General features: G+C 40.7%; 1 protein-coding gene across 9 annotated transcripts in view; it reads right to left on the bottom strand.

Annotated features, from left to right (window-relative positions):
* Positions 1–18,931, bottom strand: part of fsip1 (fibrous sheath interacting protein 1) — a 33,674-nt gene that overhangs the window by 11,320 nt on the left and 3,423 nt on the right. For 5 of the 9 annotated variants that reach the window (XM_074660291.1, XM_074660288.1, XM_074660290.1 and 2 more), the window contains exons 8-10: positions 18,703–18,822; positions 15,538–15,699; positions 542–694 (exon numbers count right to left, since the gene is read on the bottom strand). In XM_074660291.1, the coding sequence (XP_074516392.1) occupies positions 542–694; positions 15,538–15,699; positions 18,703–18,822 (435 nt within the window). Of the gene's footprint in view, positions 1–541; positions 695–14,400; positions 14,883–15,537; positions 15,700–18,702; positions 18,823–18,931 lie in introns of those variants that run through there. The other 4 variants (XM_074660286.1, XM_074660289.1, XM_074660287.1 and 1 more) reach the window with 2 other exon arrangements.

Here is an 18,931-nt window from a genome sequence, read left to right as displayed (position 1 = left end):
CCCAGATCTAGAGCAAAATGACTATTTGTATGGTTTTGCTTGCAGCCGATCACCACAAGCATTGTTCAATTTAATGCGACGTGTGTTTGGCCCACTACCACATTGGTATTGGTATCACTTTAAGGGTACTGGTATTGGTACTGGCATCGTCATTTTTTAAACGATACTCATCCCTAATAGAGTGCCAGAGTACATGAGTAAAATTTAACAACTTAATGCTTCATTCACACACTTGTAACAGTGTAGGAAAACATATTGCTAACACCAGGGACAAGTTTGTTTGGCTAATTTTATGTAACCAGTGTAGTATTAAAGCATGGTGGAATTAGCAAGCTAGCTAGCTATCTAGCAATAACAACGAACAACAATTTCTTTTGTACAAGCCAAATGACCGGGGAAAACAGTTCAATGTCCGCTCTACTTCTATTCTATTTCTATGGTTATATTGCATACACAGAGTGAAGGGATGTAGCCTAAGTGCGAGTGTGAATTTGAGCATGTGTTGCGAGTGTGTGAACGAACATAGCTGCTTTGAACTCACAGTCATCTCTTGGCCCTGGTCCAGGGTCTCCAGCTGCTGTTGGATCTCTTGGAGCCGCCTCTCCTGCCCTCTCCTCTCCTTTATATCCTGCAGGACCTTCTCTCCTGGCTGCGGGTCCTCATCCCACTTCCAGCTAACCTCCGAGCCACGGCCCTGACACACAACAGACACGACTGGTTCTCACAGGGAGCAAACATCTCATCTCACATGTGGACATGCTCGGGTTAGCTCTCCTGGAGCTGCACTCACAGCTTATGGCTTTCACTGGGAAACATTTAAATAGGGATCAAAGTCATATAACAGTTCATCGCAATTAATTTGAGTGAAAGTTTTCCATTTCTCCAAGACTTATGAGTTACAGTATCTCTGTTAAAATGTCATCATTGTGGCGTGTTCTAAAGATGTAGAGATGAACAACAATCTTTCTCTTCTGCGCTGAGAAAACCCAATACTTATAGCTATAGCTATAGTCCAACATAAATCACACATTTATGGCATCCACGTGCACTGGGCTGACACAATGGTCTGCAAGCTGTATCCAAGGCAAATTCTGAAAATGGGTCAGGAGGAAATGGGAGAGTCGTGTCTGGAGGACCATCCACAGACAGCTGATAAGCGAGAGGCTTGTCTTTCTGACCACAGGATGGATCTATTTCATTTGGGCTCGGTCACAGAGAGAGCGAACAATTCACAGTAAATTCATCAGATTCAAATAACCCATTTAGATGTCAGATCTATCACAGATATTTAAACAAAATGCTGTGCTACACCGAAGGAAATAGCTTCTGCAGACGTAGTGTTATGAACAGTAGGTGCTGAAAAGCGAGCGCATTTGTGGCTGTTCATATCCTTCCCAACCCCACCCACAATTTATTTCTTTATGAGCAAGGATGGAAAAACATGACAAAATTAACAATACCGACTGACTGACCAGTAAATGACCTGTGGTACGGTCATACTTCGACCTCTAAAAATACACAGCTACTCTATAAAAGCAGCAGCTAGGTTTAAAAAATGGTCGGGTCTGAGAGGATGCTGCCAACCGCAGGGCTGTTTTGGAGTGTCAGTCCAGCGCCATGTGGTTGAAATCTCCATCTCTCTCGGTTAGTCTGGATGCCAGGCAGGCGTATGTATGATCTAATAATGTTGAAATTGATGGATATTTCATAAAATGTCGACATCTCAATGGGGACTTGCATACAGCGAAATGGTAGGTTACCGGAGACAGCGGGGCCCAGCAGAAATTGTGAACTTAAACTCTGAGTTACTAAATCTATTTTGACACATTTATGATAGGATGTAATCTTAGTTAAACCCTGAATAGGAGGGGAGTTCAGTTAGTGGAGCCAGTACGTTGAGAAGAAGAATGAATGCTTCTTCACTTGTTAATAAGCAAAACAGACATGCCTACTGGACTAATACCACATTTTGTATTTACACAGATTTTAGACTTAACTTTAATATTTAAATCTTGGCAAAAACAAGGCGATTTTTCCCAAGTGTGTGTGGCCTCACCTACCAGTGCCCTCTGTCTCCCTATAGGGAAATAATGACAGCTTCTATCTGAAGCCTCTTTTAAGTGGTCGTTACTAGAGCCCTTCAGTTAAGACTCCCTCATTCAGACTACAAAAGCCAGGACCACGACGGGATCAGACTCCTGTCATGCACCAGAGTGAGAAACGCGGCGTTCCAACCAGGAAAAATAAAAATTAAAGTCTAGCTTTTCCACCGTCCTCACACCACTAAATGCACGTTTCTAAAAAAGCCCAAATCTTTGGGAGAAACTGTTTATTTAATTTGGAAACGACAGCTGCCCTACTTTTCAAGAACTAGACTGCAAACTTTAAGATTGTCTGCGAGGCTTAGCAATGATAAAGCTATCACTGACCACAGTTTGAATGCATTTGGCGTGTACAGTATGTCACATATTTTCTTACTAAACCAAATCTCTGTGGCTAAATTAACACCCTGAGTGTAAGGGGAAAGCCCACAGTCTCTTTATATAAACTTTATTGATTTGACCTTAATTACAGCAAAGATAGATGGTCCACAAATTACACATCATCTTTCCTGGCTTTCAATTTCTCCTTACTGTATCTCTGCCTTGTATTAGCTTAGTTACAACAAAGAAAAATCAAGCGCTCTTCAATATGATAATTATAATATTCCAATTCTACAAACTAAATTAGCAATATCTTATTTTTATTCCAATGAATTAAAACAAGACTAAGAAGGAGTTCTGTGAGGCTGTAACAGTGGACAACCTCCCAGTCTGAGAAGTGAAGCCAATGCAGAAGTGCCTTAAACTTGCATTCTTTCTAATGGCCAGCAGGGGGCGACTTCTCTGGTTGCAAAAAGAAGTCTGATTGTATAGAAGTCTATGAGAAAATGACCCCATGTCTCACTTGATTTATTACCCCAGTAAACATTGTAAACATGAGTTTATGGTCTCAATCGCTAGTTTCAAGTCTTCATCAATACAGCATGATGTTCATTTAGTAAATTATGATCCCATTTAGAGTCAAATAGACCATAAAGCAGGATATGCTTTAGGGCATGGCTACCTTGTGATTGACAGGTCGCTACCACGGCGTTGTCTGGTCTGGGTGTTGTCCGTGTTTTCGTCTCACAACTTTAACCCTTTCACAGTGTATTTCAGTTCATTACAGTTAATTGTAACATTTTGGTCGCCTAAAAATGTCTTAACCAGCGTTCGGTTGTACTTAGCTCCACCCTTTCGTGTCACTTTTGGTTGCAAAAAATCAAGATGGCGACAGCCAAAAACCAAGACGTAGACGGCCAAAATGCCGCACTTGAGGCTTAAAACCGTAATCCACAAACCAATGGGTGATGTCAGGTGACTACGTCCACTTGTTATATACAGTCTATGGGCTGTACTTAGGCTCAGCGGTGCTTTCTGCTAACTGCTAACATCAACATGCTAACATGCTCATGATGACAACATTCAGCAGGTGTACCATATTCTAGTTTAGCATGCTAGTATGCTAACATTTGGTAATTACAGCTGATACTGATGGGAATGTCATTAGTTTTAAAGGTATTTGGTCATAAACCAAAGTATATTTTGACCTGAAAAGTTACAGGATCACAAAAGTGACTATGATTTATCCTCAGGGGAACAAGAATGTCTCCAACAAATTGGTTGGCAATCCATCCAATAACTGAGATATTTCACCACCAATGTCAGTCTCATGATGGCGCAGAGAAAAAGTCAGAAGATCACCAAAGTCAGTAGACTTCAATGTCTATAAACCACAAATATCTACCAAATTTACTAATCTAACCCAGTAGATGTGGAGATATTTTACATGATAAGTGAAAACTTGGACCTGTTGGTGGTGCTGTAGGAAAAGTCAGGCCATTAGGATTTATTCTCTGGGAACCGGGAATGTCACAAATTTTCATGGCAATCCATCTAATAGTTGTTGAGATATTTCCGTTTGGACCAAAGAGGCGGACCGACCGACTGACCGACATTGCCAACCCTACATCCCAAGCTGCCAGCATGGCTAAAAAGAAATCACAACAAAAATAAACTGTATTATTTCAGAGTCATGTAAGGTTCATCTACACATGTTAGTTCTAATGTTTGAAATATAAAATGGCAAGATAAAACAGATTTGATATCGTTGGCAACCTTCTAATACTGCATGTGAATGTGTACTTGCTGATAATAGAACTGACAATTGAAAGCTGTATGAGATCATATGTGTTAACCTGACGCAGGGTTCATTTTCTGTTTTATGGAAGACTCGTAGAACTTATTTGCAGGACTTTGTCCACAGTGTTTCTAAATATATAATTGATTAAGCAGTCATAATAAATTAGTGCAACAAGTTTAGATCCATTTCCAAGGCATTGGCGAGGATAAACAGTAGATTAGTCTCTGATCTTGTGCCAGTCAAATTATAGTAATGAGTCACTTCTTGGAGAAGACTAAATGTTTCTTGACCTTAAAATACTCCAGTGATTGTTCTAGTGCATTACGGTATTTGTGCTTCTGGAATGTTTGATAGCTTTAACTTAATATGAGGTTAGACTGGGTGACTTCCAAAGGGAGAGACCAGCTTATCTGAACATCAGCAAAATGCTGGTAATTGGCCCTCGTCCTAGTAGCCACTTGACATTCTGTTGAAGATCTCCAATAATCACATCACCTATCTGGGTCACAAAACCGCTGGGAGGCCACAATGATGTTTTGTTTCAGTATGAAAAACATGTCAAACATAATTATCTTTTTTAGGAGAAAAGTATGTCAGCTTATATTGATGAAATACCAAATGAACGCCCTGTACTTTGATGTTACATTAGTGTCACGAGTTGATATAAAGTGCAACATTGTCAATATTACGCAGACTGCCAAGTGCACCTAGAATGCAGAATGAATGTTAATTAAAACAGGAAAAGGTCATTCGTGCGTGATATGACAACGCCTGAGAAGCTGTCCTTGTTTCACCTTATGGTTCAGATTTCGCTTTCCCACAATATGGGGGAAAAAAATAACGGTTAGCCAATTGCTGTGAGCAAAACCATCATTAGTAGATTATTTTGAATCAGATAACCTTAATCAAGCACGCATTTCGCATTCATTAAGTGGTTATTGATATCCTGTGATCAATTTTATGATTGCAAATAGAGGCAATACATTCCATCCAGTGGTTGTCATGGTGTGAAACAGCTGCAGCGGTTGATGGATGATCCAAAGTGATGAAATAGGAAAAATTGCGTGGATTATTTTATGTTTATAATCTTGGATGCCTCACACTCGGCAATAGTGAACATATAATTATATCATGTCAGTCATATAAGTTTTGTTAGATAGTGGAGGGAGCTATTGGGATTGGTAGCCTTGAGCTTCTTCTCTGCTCCAATGTGGGTTGCATCTGTGCTACGATTTGCCAAATATAACAGCTGGATCGTTTCATGCGACGTATTCTCAGACACATCAGGAAAACAAGACAAGAAAACAAGACAAATGATTAGGTCACCCTTATGTAGAAGTGTCCTGCTGCAATACGTGTATTGTATACATGGAAAGAGGGTGTGTCAGCCCACTGTTTGCTTCAGGTTCCTTCTTCTATCAGGCGTTTAGGTGGACCAAGAACTGCTGAGAGAGCTTGATTACCTTATTCACACACTCCAGACAAGCTAAACAGGGACAGCATGCTCTGAGGCAGCTAATCCAAGGAAGCGTCAACACCGAAATCATCAACGCTACCGCTTACTCCAAACAAACTAATTCGAAAAACGTGTGGTTTTTTTCAACCAAGTTCTTCATGCATTTTTCAAACTAGCTAAAATTGATTAAAAAAAAAAAAATAGAAGGACAAGCTGTCATAAGAAGGAAAATAGAGACTTCTCTGCAATTCTTTTTTTTTCGCAAACATGATGCAAAGAGTTGCACAATTCAAACAAAGGAAAAAACACTCCATGGAGATTTCCTCGAAAAACACTTATGTTATGTGGACGCTAGCCAGCATTTCAAACAGCAGTTTGTTTTAGCATGCAGTAGCTACTAAATGGCTCATTGGCCTCGACTCTGGGGGGGTCACATTAAGTCACTCAGTCGTTAAAAAACAGGCTACACATATAATGAAAACGGGATGTTTTGTTATACATGTTTTATTTGTTTATTTGGTAATCTAATGCAATCCAGTACAACCCTGCAATAATTCTTTTCTTTTTAAAGAGCATAACTGAGCTACTAATTGAAATCTACAATTTACTGTAGTAATTTTGTATTTAGTGGTAGTGTAGTGTTATATTGGACTGCATTACTTTGAAAATCCACTCTATTTACATCAGAGAACAGAATGCACTTTTCACTATATTGCAGTACAATATGTGTCAACAAAAACTGAACATCATAAATTTCACAAACTGGGCTTTTGTGGATTTAATAAGATTATTGGTAACTTAAGTGTAATTTCTTATAGTAGGACTTTGTAGAAACTGATTCCTATTGACTGGAAAATATACGCCCTTGTGTTTGCGGACAATACGTCTTGTTAACGACCCTTGTCTACACATTGCAAAGGGACAGTGCTGGTATGATGAAAAGGAGCCAGCCATACTGACTCACACCGGGAAGTCTGGTGTTGTTCAGAATAGCACGCTCCTCTCTTTCTCTCTGTTTCTCTCCCTCTGATTCTCTGCGAATCTGAAGTATAGTAGGAGCTCTGGCTGTGCCACGTGGACCCAGGCTACCTGCCAAGGCCTGTCCACATGCCTCGCCACGAGCACTCCCTGTGAGAGCTCGGGAGTAAAAGCTGTTCGGAAGCTATGGCTGAGAGTCTCTTGATTTCACTCTTATTCCCGTATTCCTTTCTCTGTCTCTCAGACTGACATTTTGCCCAGCTATGACTTTCATCTGTAACATCTGCAAAGTTCTGAGACAGAGGTGCTGAAAAACAGATGTTTGCCATACACGTTATATACCTACGTGCATGCTGACACAAGCAAGGTAATGCAAGGTAAAGTAAGGTAATGCAAATTGTTTTGATCCTGCACCATTCCCCTTGTTCAAAGGGATAGTTCGAAGTGGGTGTGTTTAAAGTGGGGTCGTATAAGGTACCTATCCATAGTCAGTGCATTACCTACAGTATATGATTTTCAGCATGCTCCCAGTTTGGAGAAGCAGACAGGAGTTACCGCACAGAAGCAGAGCAATGTACTGCTGTGGACAGGGCCGGCGGGAAAATGTATTTTAGCCACCTAAAAGAATATCCGTTTAAGTTTAAGCTATATTTAAAATATTTTCCGATGGGAAACTGAACTGAATCTATACGGTTTTAGTCAGATAAGTTTAACTTTCAGTTCAGTTCTCCATCGGAAAGGGCTGTATGTCTGTCTTTTTTTAGGTTAAGCGGTAAGGCGGACCAAATAAAAAAAAAAAAAATTAAATAAGTTGCTGAGGGGCATGTACGAAGGAGCGAATTCAATACTTTCTCATCTCGAGAGCTGCCACTTACTTCTATGCAGGGAATCGCGGACTTTGATTTTTGTTTTTATCACGTTGACTCTGCATATATCTACTGTACGCACGAATCCTGTCACTTTGCGGACTTTATTTAGCATATTCTGTATGTTCTCTTCGGCCCACGTCGGACAAACACCGGACTTCTGCAGAAGTCCAGGTCAGTCCTCTCTCACTTATGTTAACCTGTCGTTTACCTGTGTCAATCTCACCCCGTACAGGCAGCCTGCGTTTTGGTTCGCTTGGAAGAACACCCCTCGCAAGCGGTCTCAGACCGGTTGTTTTGGTCCACACCAGAGTGCGATTACTGTGTTCACAACCGCCCAAATGAACCGCACCAGAGTTCAATTCAAGCGGACTAAATGTTAGCTTGTGACAGCGCCCTTAGCTGGCTAAAATATTTTTTTCTGCCGGCCCCGTCCACAGCACTATATTGCTTTGCTTCCGTGCTGGTACTCCTGTCTGTTTCTCTAAGCTGCAGGCACGCCGTACGTCATCTACTGTAGGTAATACACTGACTATGGATAAGTACCTCATACAACCCAACTTCAAAACACCTGTACTATCCCTTTAACACTGTAATTCTTTCCTCTCCCTCCTCAGCCAGAAGAAGTCAGTCCTCAGATCGATCTAATACTGCTCCATAAGAGACAATGTGAGGGGTTGTATATCACAATCTTAAAAGTGTCCCAGATATGGAATTTGTTTGAATCTGAGTCGTCTTTTCCTCCTCCAGAGATCATGTTTTTACGTCAGTGTTTTGGATCTGTGTTAGATGAGTTGGTGATTGCTGAACATTCCTGAAGTATTAGAAGATTCACTTGTGGGTCATCTGGACTTCATACTTTTTTTTTTTTTTTTTTCAGACCTGAGGGTGGTCTGGAGCAATCACTGTTGCACAGATCAAAACCTTCTGGTGCATCCTACAATCAGAAAAGCATGTTGAATGTGATTCTGGGTTAAAATATTCACACCACCTGTGTGTTCTTAGTATCTCAGCAGAATCCAAAGAGCAATCCAAGGTCGAAAAACGTTCGATCTGTTTGAAGTTTTCACTGCTTGGGTTGTGGAATAAAATCTTGCATCTGTGATCCTTCCAAATCATTGTACATACTTCACAGTCTCAGGCTTTTACTGTGGCTGAGAGACCTCCACCCAGCATCACTTCACTACTAATGTCATTTAAGTGTTTTCCAAATAGTGACAGAAAAAATTAATTTGAGCAAAGAGCTTAAGAAGCAGACCATGTTGAATATTTATCAGAAGCATCTGGAGGGAAAAACGTCCAAGCATCTTTCTGCACTTATTGTCACCCAGTGACACATGCTGTGTCAGGCATCTGACCTACATTTCAGCTTGTGTACAATGAGGTAGTGATTTTTCAATGGTGAGAGACATAATATTGGGACTGTTAGCATTGTTGCGATGCTTGAAAGAATAGTTTGCAGCTAACAGCTAGCCTGGCTGTGACCGAAACCACAAAATGTCATTTTTCAAACCGATCTTACGGGGAGGCGTATAAACAGCACAACTTTACAAAGACATTTTGCATGTCATGAGGAGACATTTTAGGCTATCCGTGTGTCATTTGTACGCCACTTTTCGTGTGTCATTTGTACACTTACTTAAGTTTAGGCAACAAAATCACTTAGTTAGGTTTCGGCAACAAAAAGTTATGGTTCGGCTTAAAATAAGTACGTAAACTAAGGAAAATACCTACGGAAACAATGTTACATAAGTATTCAAAACATGTCACAAATGTCACTAAAAACATGTGACAAACGTCACTGACGTAACTTACAAAACTTAAACGCTTTTCATTTTACGCCAATAGCTCTAAGCGGAGCATTTTTACGCGGAGGCGTTTACATTGCAGTGATTACAAGTACAGACTACATGGCGCACAAATGACACGACAAAAGCAAGAAAAATGTTCTTATTGCACGCTAAATGCTTTGCGCATTATCGTGTCATACATACTCCTTTTTGGGCTAACGAGCTGCGTTTTTACACTTCGGTTTTTGTATGAATTAAACAAATAAGATATAATGTGGTAATGAGCTTGAAAGTGTGTTTAAACAGAAGGCGTAGTACATTTTTGCCTCGCATCTTTCGCACAGATCTGTATACTTGACTTTGAGTAGTTTGTGCAGTCCTTGTTGATTCATCCCAAACAATGTATACTGTCAAGATGTTAGCTGTAAGCTAATCGCATCTTTCCATTGACTTAATATGTGACCGTGCCACCTTTTAAAAGTTGCCTCACGTTTTTTTCCCCCAAAATGTCGAACTATTCCCTTAAAATATGGTGTGCTCTGCCATGTATTAAAACACAAAGAATAGTGGGCTGTGATAATATCCTAAAATGTTTTAATGGTCTTTAATTTGGAACATAGAGGAGACTGGCGAATATTTTAAGCGTTGTTTATTGTTGTTTATTTTGTGACTGAATAATCCAACATGGAGCGTGATAACGAGTGGAACAGTCAAAAGTTAGATCTCAACCATAACGGGGAAAAAAAATCTCTCTAAACCACTTAACACAACTGCTTCTGTGGATAACACCAATGGGAGAGGCGTTTATAAGAAGACAATAAACTGGGTCTCATGGGAATTATAGGGTGGGGAAGGGTGTGGAGACTATTCTTTTTAGCCAAGTTAACCTTGTGAAAAGCCCCAAGCGTGCCACATGACAAACCTGACATCTCAGTTCTCACCATGCAGCTGCAAAGCCAGACTCCTGCAGAATATGTAAGCCACAATGGCTGCAAAGATATGAAACTTTTCATATTAGCATACACTTAAATTCCAAAGTTTTCATGATAATACACTATAATAATCCATTTACTGGCAAGTTTGCCAGTGTGTTGAATGCTGGAGCCAAACTTCAGCCACTGGTAAGGAACAAAACAGTCACATCCTTTTCTGTTGTGAATTAGCATATTTCCAATATTTCAGCAGGGACATGGACATCATCTTCCAGACAGGACAGTTTTTTCCTTAGCCCAAAGGACAAGATGTCTTTTTGTGTTTTCTTTGTGTTTTTTTTGTGTTTTCCTCATCACTACTGAAGAGAAATACATTATTCTATTAAAATGACACTGCCTCCTTTTTTTTCTTTTACTTTCTACACGCAGTGATGAAGGCCTATAGAGCTTCACAGTGAGGTTCTGTAAATGAAAATCTGGCAGAAGTACTACACTACCCACAATAAGTGTAACAGCGACACCTCCGATTGGTGGAGCCCGCTGTTACCATGAAATGTGTACCGCATCAACGGACGGCTAGTGAGTGTACGTCCTTGTACGCGCTCGTACCTGCTGCCCGATGGTCTGCTCCCGGATTTCAAACCACGCCAACATGGAGGCTCGTTTGGAAACTTTCTCTCATGTTATGACAATAGTTCACCGAAATGTGTTTTTGAAAACATTTAAGGCGAGAATTAAAGCATATAGATGCTGAATCTGTCTTTATTTTACTGTAGACCGACAACGGTTAGTTTAAACGTTTTTCAGGAGCAATGGTTTAGTAGTTCCTACACTGTTATAATATGTATAATTATGTACAGAGTCTTGTACCTTTGCCTTTTTTCCATTTTCCAATGTTGTTTTTTTTTGCTCCGAATCAAATGATTTATGGTCACGATTCATCTCATAGCTGGTTGGCTTGGTTCCATGCTTAAAACTCTTTATATAAGGATTTTCTGAAACTTCAACGGAGTAAATTAATGGGAATTCACTTTTGGAACCGGAGGCGTTACACAAGTGTGCAATCACTGTTTAGCTCTATATTAAATTAATACTATCTGTATCACATTTCTGAGCATTATGAATATGTTAAGGTCAGCTCGTATCCAGACTTTCTATCATGAATTCTAACTCAGCTTACACTTGACGCTATAAATTAAGAACTAACCTACACTTTAGATGACTATAACGTGACCAAAGCTTTTCCACAGCTGTTTAATTATATGACCCGTACCCAATAAGATAAATTTGTAAACTATCTGCTGACCGCGTTGTGTTGGTCAAAAGGGCGTTTTCTGTCCAAAACTCTGCTCCCTCACTTAACATTCGCTGTAGTTAGAATCATGGGTGCTCATCAGCAACCACACAATGTGACTGAGTGACCTCATAGTCTTGTATCAAAATATAGCCAACCGATGCACAACAAAAACACAGCTGGAGTTACTATGCAAACACAGAGGGGGTGGAGGCCCTGCTGCTGATTAAGGGAGGGGATCCGATGCAATCAAATGCAGTGGGACAATGACCGAAAACCATATTGTATATTGACATTCATTAATTTCCATTGTAACCACACATTCAAAACACCCACATTTGAGAGAATGTAACTCTGACACACACAAACACCTACACACCCATGTCACCAAACACCCAACACCAGCTAATTCTCATGACAGAATCCCCCTCAGCTGGCTTCAAACCATGGGCGGTGCAGGCATTACCACACAGCGGCACAGTAGGAGGGGTGTACTGTACGTTAATCCTATGTGCCAACAGATGTTTTTAATGACAGAAAGGCTATTTCAGCTGAAAGCCTGAGAAAATGGGAGAAAGCAAAGAATGCAAAAGGAGCAATGCTGTCATAAGCACAACATTGACAGCATCCAAGGAAAACACTGTTGATTCCATTCAATCCAAATCATTAAAGGAGGGTTTATAGCTACTTGACCTTTTCCCTATCATTAGAAATCATCAAAAATGAACCAGAGGCGAAGAAAACAAGGCTTTGTCCCATCAAGACTTTCACCATGACTCACCATGTAGTCATATACTGAGTGATACCATGCTTCTACAAATACTGATTCTGTGGTTTATGGCATTATGAGAGGGATTTTTCTGTGCTTTATCATTCAGTCAGTGCAGAATAATATGCACCTGCCACTAGGGAAGTAACAATAGCAGAAATTTAGTAGTCGATACCAATACCGGTGAAATTCCACGATTCTCAATACCATGGGAAAAAACAAAAGTAAAGCAATAAATCCCATGTACTTCAACATCCACTCCTCTATTACATTTGCATACTGGGTTTTGTTAGGAAATCAAACAGGTCATAATTCCCTCTATTATCTATTTTATATTGTTGTGAAAACATCTCCTTCAAACAACTGGATTTATTCAAGTTTCTCACCAAAAACTACATTTTAAAAGATTACATTTGAACACATCATGATAACGTTAGAATTAACCTTCGCCCAATATTCCTTTTTACTTAATAGAACTTGAATGCACCATAATGTAAATCGATGGCACCTCCCATTAATGTAAGCTATTAGCTCTGTACAGGAATGTGCTGCTTACCGGCTGCTAACAGCTAACGTTGACTAGCTCTCTTCATGCAGATTTCAACACAGATTTGTGGTTCACAATGTACAGTAGCATTATCAGGGAAAAAATAGGGTGCATCCTCTGGCCGTGTCAGTGAGTTTACTGCATCCCATTTTCTATCGTCCCCAGGACGACGGGACACAATTAGTCCCTGACGGTACCTGCGGTACTTTAGAAATACAAGTAACTTTCCGTTTACAGAATTTTGGCATCGACTTGGTACCGACGTATCGGTTCTTGTGACATCCCTACCTGCGACTGCACTGACTTATAGAAATGGACAGAGAGAAAAAAAATAGCTGGTCCCAGTGCGCTGATATGTGCTTTATCACAAAAATACACAGGTCTAAAACCTATAATCCACAAATGACCACCTCTGTTCGAGACATTTTCACCTGTACAAAAATGTGCTAAGTACGCTTTCGTACACTTTTGTTCAAAAATGTATTACTACAATTATATGTCTGGCTGCAGTATGTGAGCTATTGGTCTTCCTATCCAGTATACAGTACTGTATATGTGCTGTAGTAAGCCTTTCTGCCTATATATCTCCAAATGAAAGGGAAAGCATGGTTCCTTTTCTGGAGCTGGCACTCCTCTACCTCCACCAGCTCTGTAATTAGGTTCTGATGGGGGGACAGTATCCCGGCTGGTCCCGGGCCTCACAAGACTGCAGCCAGCCCTCGCAGGCTCAAGTGAAGGACCCGCTTAGCCAGAGAGGCACTAAGGTGGCCGCACATGAATGCACCAGCTGCTTTTTACTCAGAATATCAATCACAACTTATTGGGAAAGGATGCCGCCAAGTTCGGAGATCACAGATTCAAGCCTCGACTGATCCTTTATGAGCGAGTGCTCACTGGGGAGCGGTGAATAACTTCTTCTTCCATGTAATACGTGACAGATCCGACGTGGCCAGAAAACAAGAGACAACAGCAAATGTGGTCATCTGGGCCGTGATTTAATATCATGTGTTTCAGTGGTGTTGAAACAGATGATGTGATGATCTCTTTTGTGTATGTTGCAGATTTCCCTGGAATGAGCAAGCAAACAAACAGGTCCCTGAATTGCTGTCCAAATGGTTTCAGTATGAAAATCAGACTGGTGCAAGCTACTGCCGAGAAGAAAGGTAACCGCAAAACAAAGCATATTTACTTTTATGACCACCTTTAAGATTTACAGGCACTGATGTGGAATGAATGACTGGCCCTGAAAGACATTTATAGTCAGTGCAGTCTATCTTTAATGTATGCCACACCAGACGGGATTAGGGTAGGGTAAGGTAACCTCTACTTTTTAAGAAATACAGGTGTGAGGTTCACCAACCTTTCACTTTTTATTTTATGAAAACACTAATATTTTCAATGTTTTGTCATCTGAAGATGAATCATCTGCGAACGGTTACTTGAGAGACAGAAGTTTTGTGTCATTGTTTAATTCAGATTTTACATCATTTGGACAGGAATGCCTGCATTAGCCATTTCAGCACTAATGGAGAGCAGATGATGGATGGATGATGGGGAATTTTACTTTCTAGAAAAACTCTTTTAACCAGGCACGATGATTAAAGGGTGGGAAGGGAGGGGAAATGGTTACACAAAGTAACACATCCAGCTGCCCAGTTATATCACAGTTTTGTACTAATTGGGCAAAATCAGCTACACAGAAAGCAGCGGGAAACTGGGAAATAATTAAGCCAGCAACATAAATATTCCAGACATTATGACATTGATCATGTGCTATTCCAGCACTGGGATTCAAGTACTGCAGTTTTTCCTCGTCTACATCCAGCAGTGGTAGTAGAAAAAGGCACCCTGGGTTCGCAAAACTGCGTTGTAAAGTTTTTATGACTTCAAAAAACACAATTTTCCACTGACAGGCTACGCAAATGATGAGCAATGCCATCTGGCCTTTTAAAATGCAGTGAGATAAGGTCCTGAGATGACTCACTGAGCTCACATCTACGAGCGGGCCCAAACCCAGAACCAAGGCCTGGAAAAACAGTTATATGAAGATCTGTTAAGTTAGTTCTCCACTGTCTGATGTGGTAATGATGTACAGATCATACTCCAAACTCAGACAACGTACAGTATTTAAAGGGGAGCATTATGAGTTGGCACAATTTAAAATGTATTAAATGTATACATGCAACTCAGGGAATGGACAAAATATTAGAAATCACTAACAAAAAAGAGTCCAAATGGGCAAAACATCACCAGGTATGAAAATTATGGACACATAAAATATTATAAATGCCCTAAATGTAGCAAATTTTCCATTGCTTGTATGGAAAATAATAGTTATAATAATAAAACAAAGCAAAGGTCAAAGCAAAATCTTTACATTAAATTTCCTAGGAGCAAACAATGCACAAGAGGCTTCATATGGAAACGTGGAAAAGTGGATGGAAAAGTGAAGCAACCCTCCGTTCCAAATCACAGCTGCTTACATAATACTGTTTTTCCCCACTTAGGAATAAGGGAGTGACTCCCTGAGGGTCAATAACAAAGGATTTTACAAGAGGGGTTGCCATCGATGCCATACAAAACTTAATTAATGACATTGCGTCAGTGCAGTTTTGGATGGTGTTTCTATATACACCCATTGCTGTTATAATGTGTAGACAGTAGTGCTGTTGGATACGTACCTGGGCCATGCTAAGGTGTGTGTATGAGCTTTGCACTGAGAGAAATTCCTCGACAGGAAGGAGAAGGCGAATTTTGGAGTCAATGTCAATCAGCCGCTGCAGGTCAGAGGGCTCCGGGGTGTAACCCTGGCCTGTCCGGACTGACACAGCCCACATGTCCTCCTGCAAGAGAATCACTGCTGAATTAAGTCATGGCCCACTGGGTGCCTCATTTAGTAGTAATCTCAATAATAGGGGACTGATAAACACTATCTAAAGCTTATTTAGCTACTTTGTGACAGTGATTTCTTGAACAGGGAAGAGGTACAAGTCTGACTCTCGCTCTTGGTATTCACTTCTGGATGGTGAACAAGGCTGCTTCTAGTCAAATGCCAAAATTTTGACAATTACCCCCTCCTTCACGGTGACTGTTTGTCCCCGTGAGACTCTCCTTATGTCCCATGGGAAACAGTGTGAGCTCATCATAGCACAGTGGTGAGATAAAATCTTGCAGTTAAGGTTTTAATGCCAAAAAGAAGATCACAATTCTGCAAAGGATGCAGCTGTGTGACCTCTGAGCGTTCTTAGGGGGGAGCAGAAGAAAACAGCAAACACAGGAGTCTGTCAACTAGGTGGAGCACCATGCAGAGCCAAAATTTAACAAATGAGATCAACAAATTCTCATGACAGTGATTTGTGTTTCATGTTTGTGGATCTATTCTGATCAAACTACTTTAATGTGTTTAACCATTGCAGTGGTTTACTTGGTTGTGGCAGAATCATAGACTGTACATAAGAAGTGGACGTAGTCATCGTGACGTCACCCATTGGTTTGTGGACTGCCGTTTTGAAGCATCGAGTTTAGCGTTTTGGCCGTCGTCATCTTGTTTTTTTGCAACCAGAAGTGACACGAGAGGATGGAGCTAAATGCAACTGAATGCTGAATAAGGCATTTTTACTTAACTTTCATGAACTACAAAACACTGTGAAAGGGTTAAAGTTGTAAGACGAAAACATGGACAACTCCTAGAATTGTCAATCACAAGGTAGCCATGCCCTAAAGCATCCCCTGCTTTATGGTCTATTTGACTCTAAATGGGACCATCATTTACTAAATGAACATCATGCTGTATTAAAGAAGACTTGAAACTAGCGATTGAGATCATAAACTCATGTTTACAATGTTTACTGAGGTAATAAATCAAGTGAGAAGTAGGAGTCATTTTCTCATAGACCTCTATACAATCAGACTTCTTTTTGCAACCAGAGGAGTCGCCCCCTGCTGGCTGTTAGAAAGAATGCAAGTTTAAGAAGGCACCCCCCATTTTGGCTTCACTTCTCAGACCCCGGAGTTACCCACTGGGTAGAATACCTAAATCCCGGACTTCAGACAGGTCTCGGTTTGTCCTTTGTATTCACATGCACATCTTTGACCATTGCTTGAAAATGTGAGTTGTTAAACAGACATAACATAAAACTCTCAGACAGACAGAATGATAAAATTCCACCATCATTTTTACAATGGGACACTGGAAGTCATAGACGAGATGTAAAACACAGCCTTAGAGCAAAGTTATATTTGTACCCTTGGCCTTTACTCAGCACTACTCTGAATCTGTCCCACTGCACTGATGGTATAGTCATCTTAGCTAAGATGATATTAAATGAAACCAAGAAATAATTCTGAAAAACTTTTTTAGTCAAACAAATCAATTCCATCTTTAAATGAATAGTTTGACATTTTGGGACATACGGTTATTTTCTTTCTTGCCGAGAGTTGAATGAGAAGATTGATACCACTCATTTGTGGAAGAGTGGGATTAATGTTCTCATTGCCTCTCGACAAGAAATCAAATAAGCGTATTAGCCATGTCAAACTTTGCCTTTGATAAAGCAGGAGATTACATCCACTACTGCAGCACCAACATGTTCTGTGATGACGGACTGCTACTGATTTACTGCCTCGGGCTACCAGAACAACACAAAACCGTAGAACTTGTTAGGATGAGAGTCAGTAACATAAAAAAAAGTGTGTTAGGCAAACAGAGAGCGGCAGCGAGTGTTTGATGGGTGCCGGGGGATTCTGCCAAGAACTGACTGAAGTCCTCAGAACTAAAGACGCATTGCTGCCAAAGTCCTGGTGACATAAATTATGTGCTCGCTCCGTTATGACCATTCATAATAGCACGCCTCGCAATAACAGGAAGTCTTCCTCCCGCCAATAAAAAAAAACCAGAGCATCTGCGCTCCCCTCGGTTTGGTATCTGCCGCCACAATTACTGCGGTGTTGTTCTAAAAGTCAAGGCAAACATCATAAATAGAGCAGCAAGACATGAAAAACCTTGGCAAAGCTGTCCCACGGATGCAGAGCTGTCGGGGTCAAGCTAAATGAAACCGTATGTGAAAGGTAAGTATGTTCCCTCTCGCTTCCCAACATCCCATCTGACTTCAAACTGGCCTCACAGCTGCCAAAAGGGGCTATTAAAGCAAATTAAAACTTAAAATAAAAATCATTTGAAGTTAGGAGGGTGCAGGTGGGTTCACAGTGAAATAGTCTACTGCTCCAGGTGCCCCGGCGTCTCAGCACACCCTCGAGTGCAACTGTAGCTTATATTAGGGCTATATGAAAGATCCTGGCCTCTGAATTTTGCAGAAACGCCAGAAAGGGAATTGTTGAATACGAGGATGAATCCATAACTTGCGGCATTCCATTTGAACTGCATATGACACTTGACATCTGGTTTGTAATCTGAACTGCTTTGAGGAGTCCGAATCTTCTGCCCAGAGGCCGTCTGAGCTGCCAAGCAGTCATCAAAACATGGATGTCTGACCAATGTTACTCTGTGTGTGCAGTTCTGAGGGCCAGAGTCTGCTGGAGTTACTCAATGTGTTTAATAAATGGCCAAATGTTAGATAATGACACAGATTCCAACAAATTAGATCATGAAAGAAACATTTAATTAACGGCAAGATGAAAATGGCTGTGGCTAAACACTGGAAGCAATATTTGCTATGTTTTAAAATGAATAATTATTAGATCAAAACATTGGTAGCAGACGCAGTGGATGGGATCACCCGCTGCTCCCCATAACACTTCTAGACATGAGGGGGAAGTATTAAGGAACTTGAAAAAGAGCGACTCATCCTACAGCACATGTTGTCTGTTAGGGTGTCATGTCAGCCTACCTCGCTGTCTGCGCCTTTGGCACTGTCCTCTTCCTCTTCGTCTACGTCTCGAAGCAGCTCAGCCAGACGCTCTTTCTCTGCCTGAGTCAAAGACACGTGGTCCCCCTCACCCCTTATTAGCTGTCGCATTTGGAGAAAAAGAAAGAGAATGATCAGTATTCATTCTTCATAATATCAAATCATTATTTGCACAATTCTTTTCAGCGGTGCCCTACTAGGCTTAAAATGT

The sequence above is a fragment of the Sebastes fasciatus genome, chromosome 15 (assembly GCF_043250625.1).
Source record: "Sebastes fasciatus isolate fSebFas1 chromosome 15, fSebFas1.pri, whole genome shotgun sequence".
NCBI classification, from domain to species: domain Eukaryota; kingdom Metazoa; phylum Chordata; class Actinopteri; order Perciformes; family Sebastidae; genus Sebastes; species Sebastes fasciatus.
The sequence above is the reverse complement of the archived record's forward strand: the minus strand, read 5'-3'. Positions and strand labels throughout refer to the sequence as shown.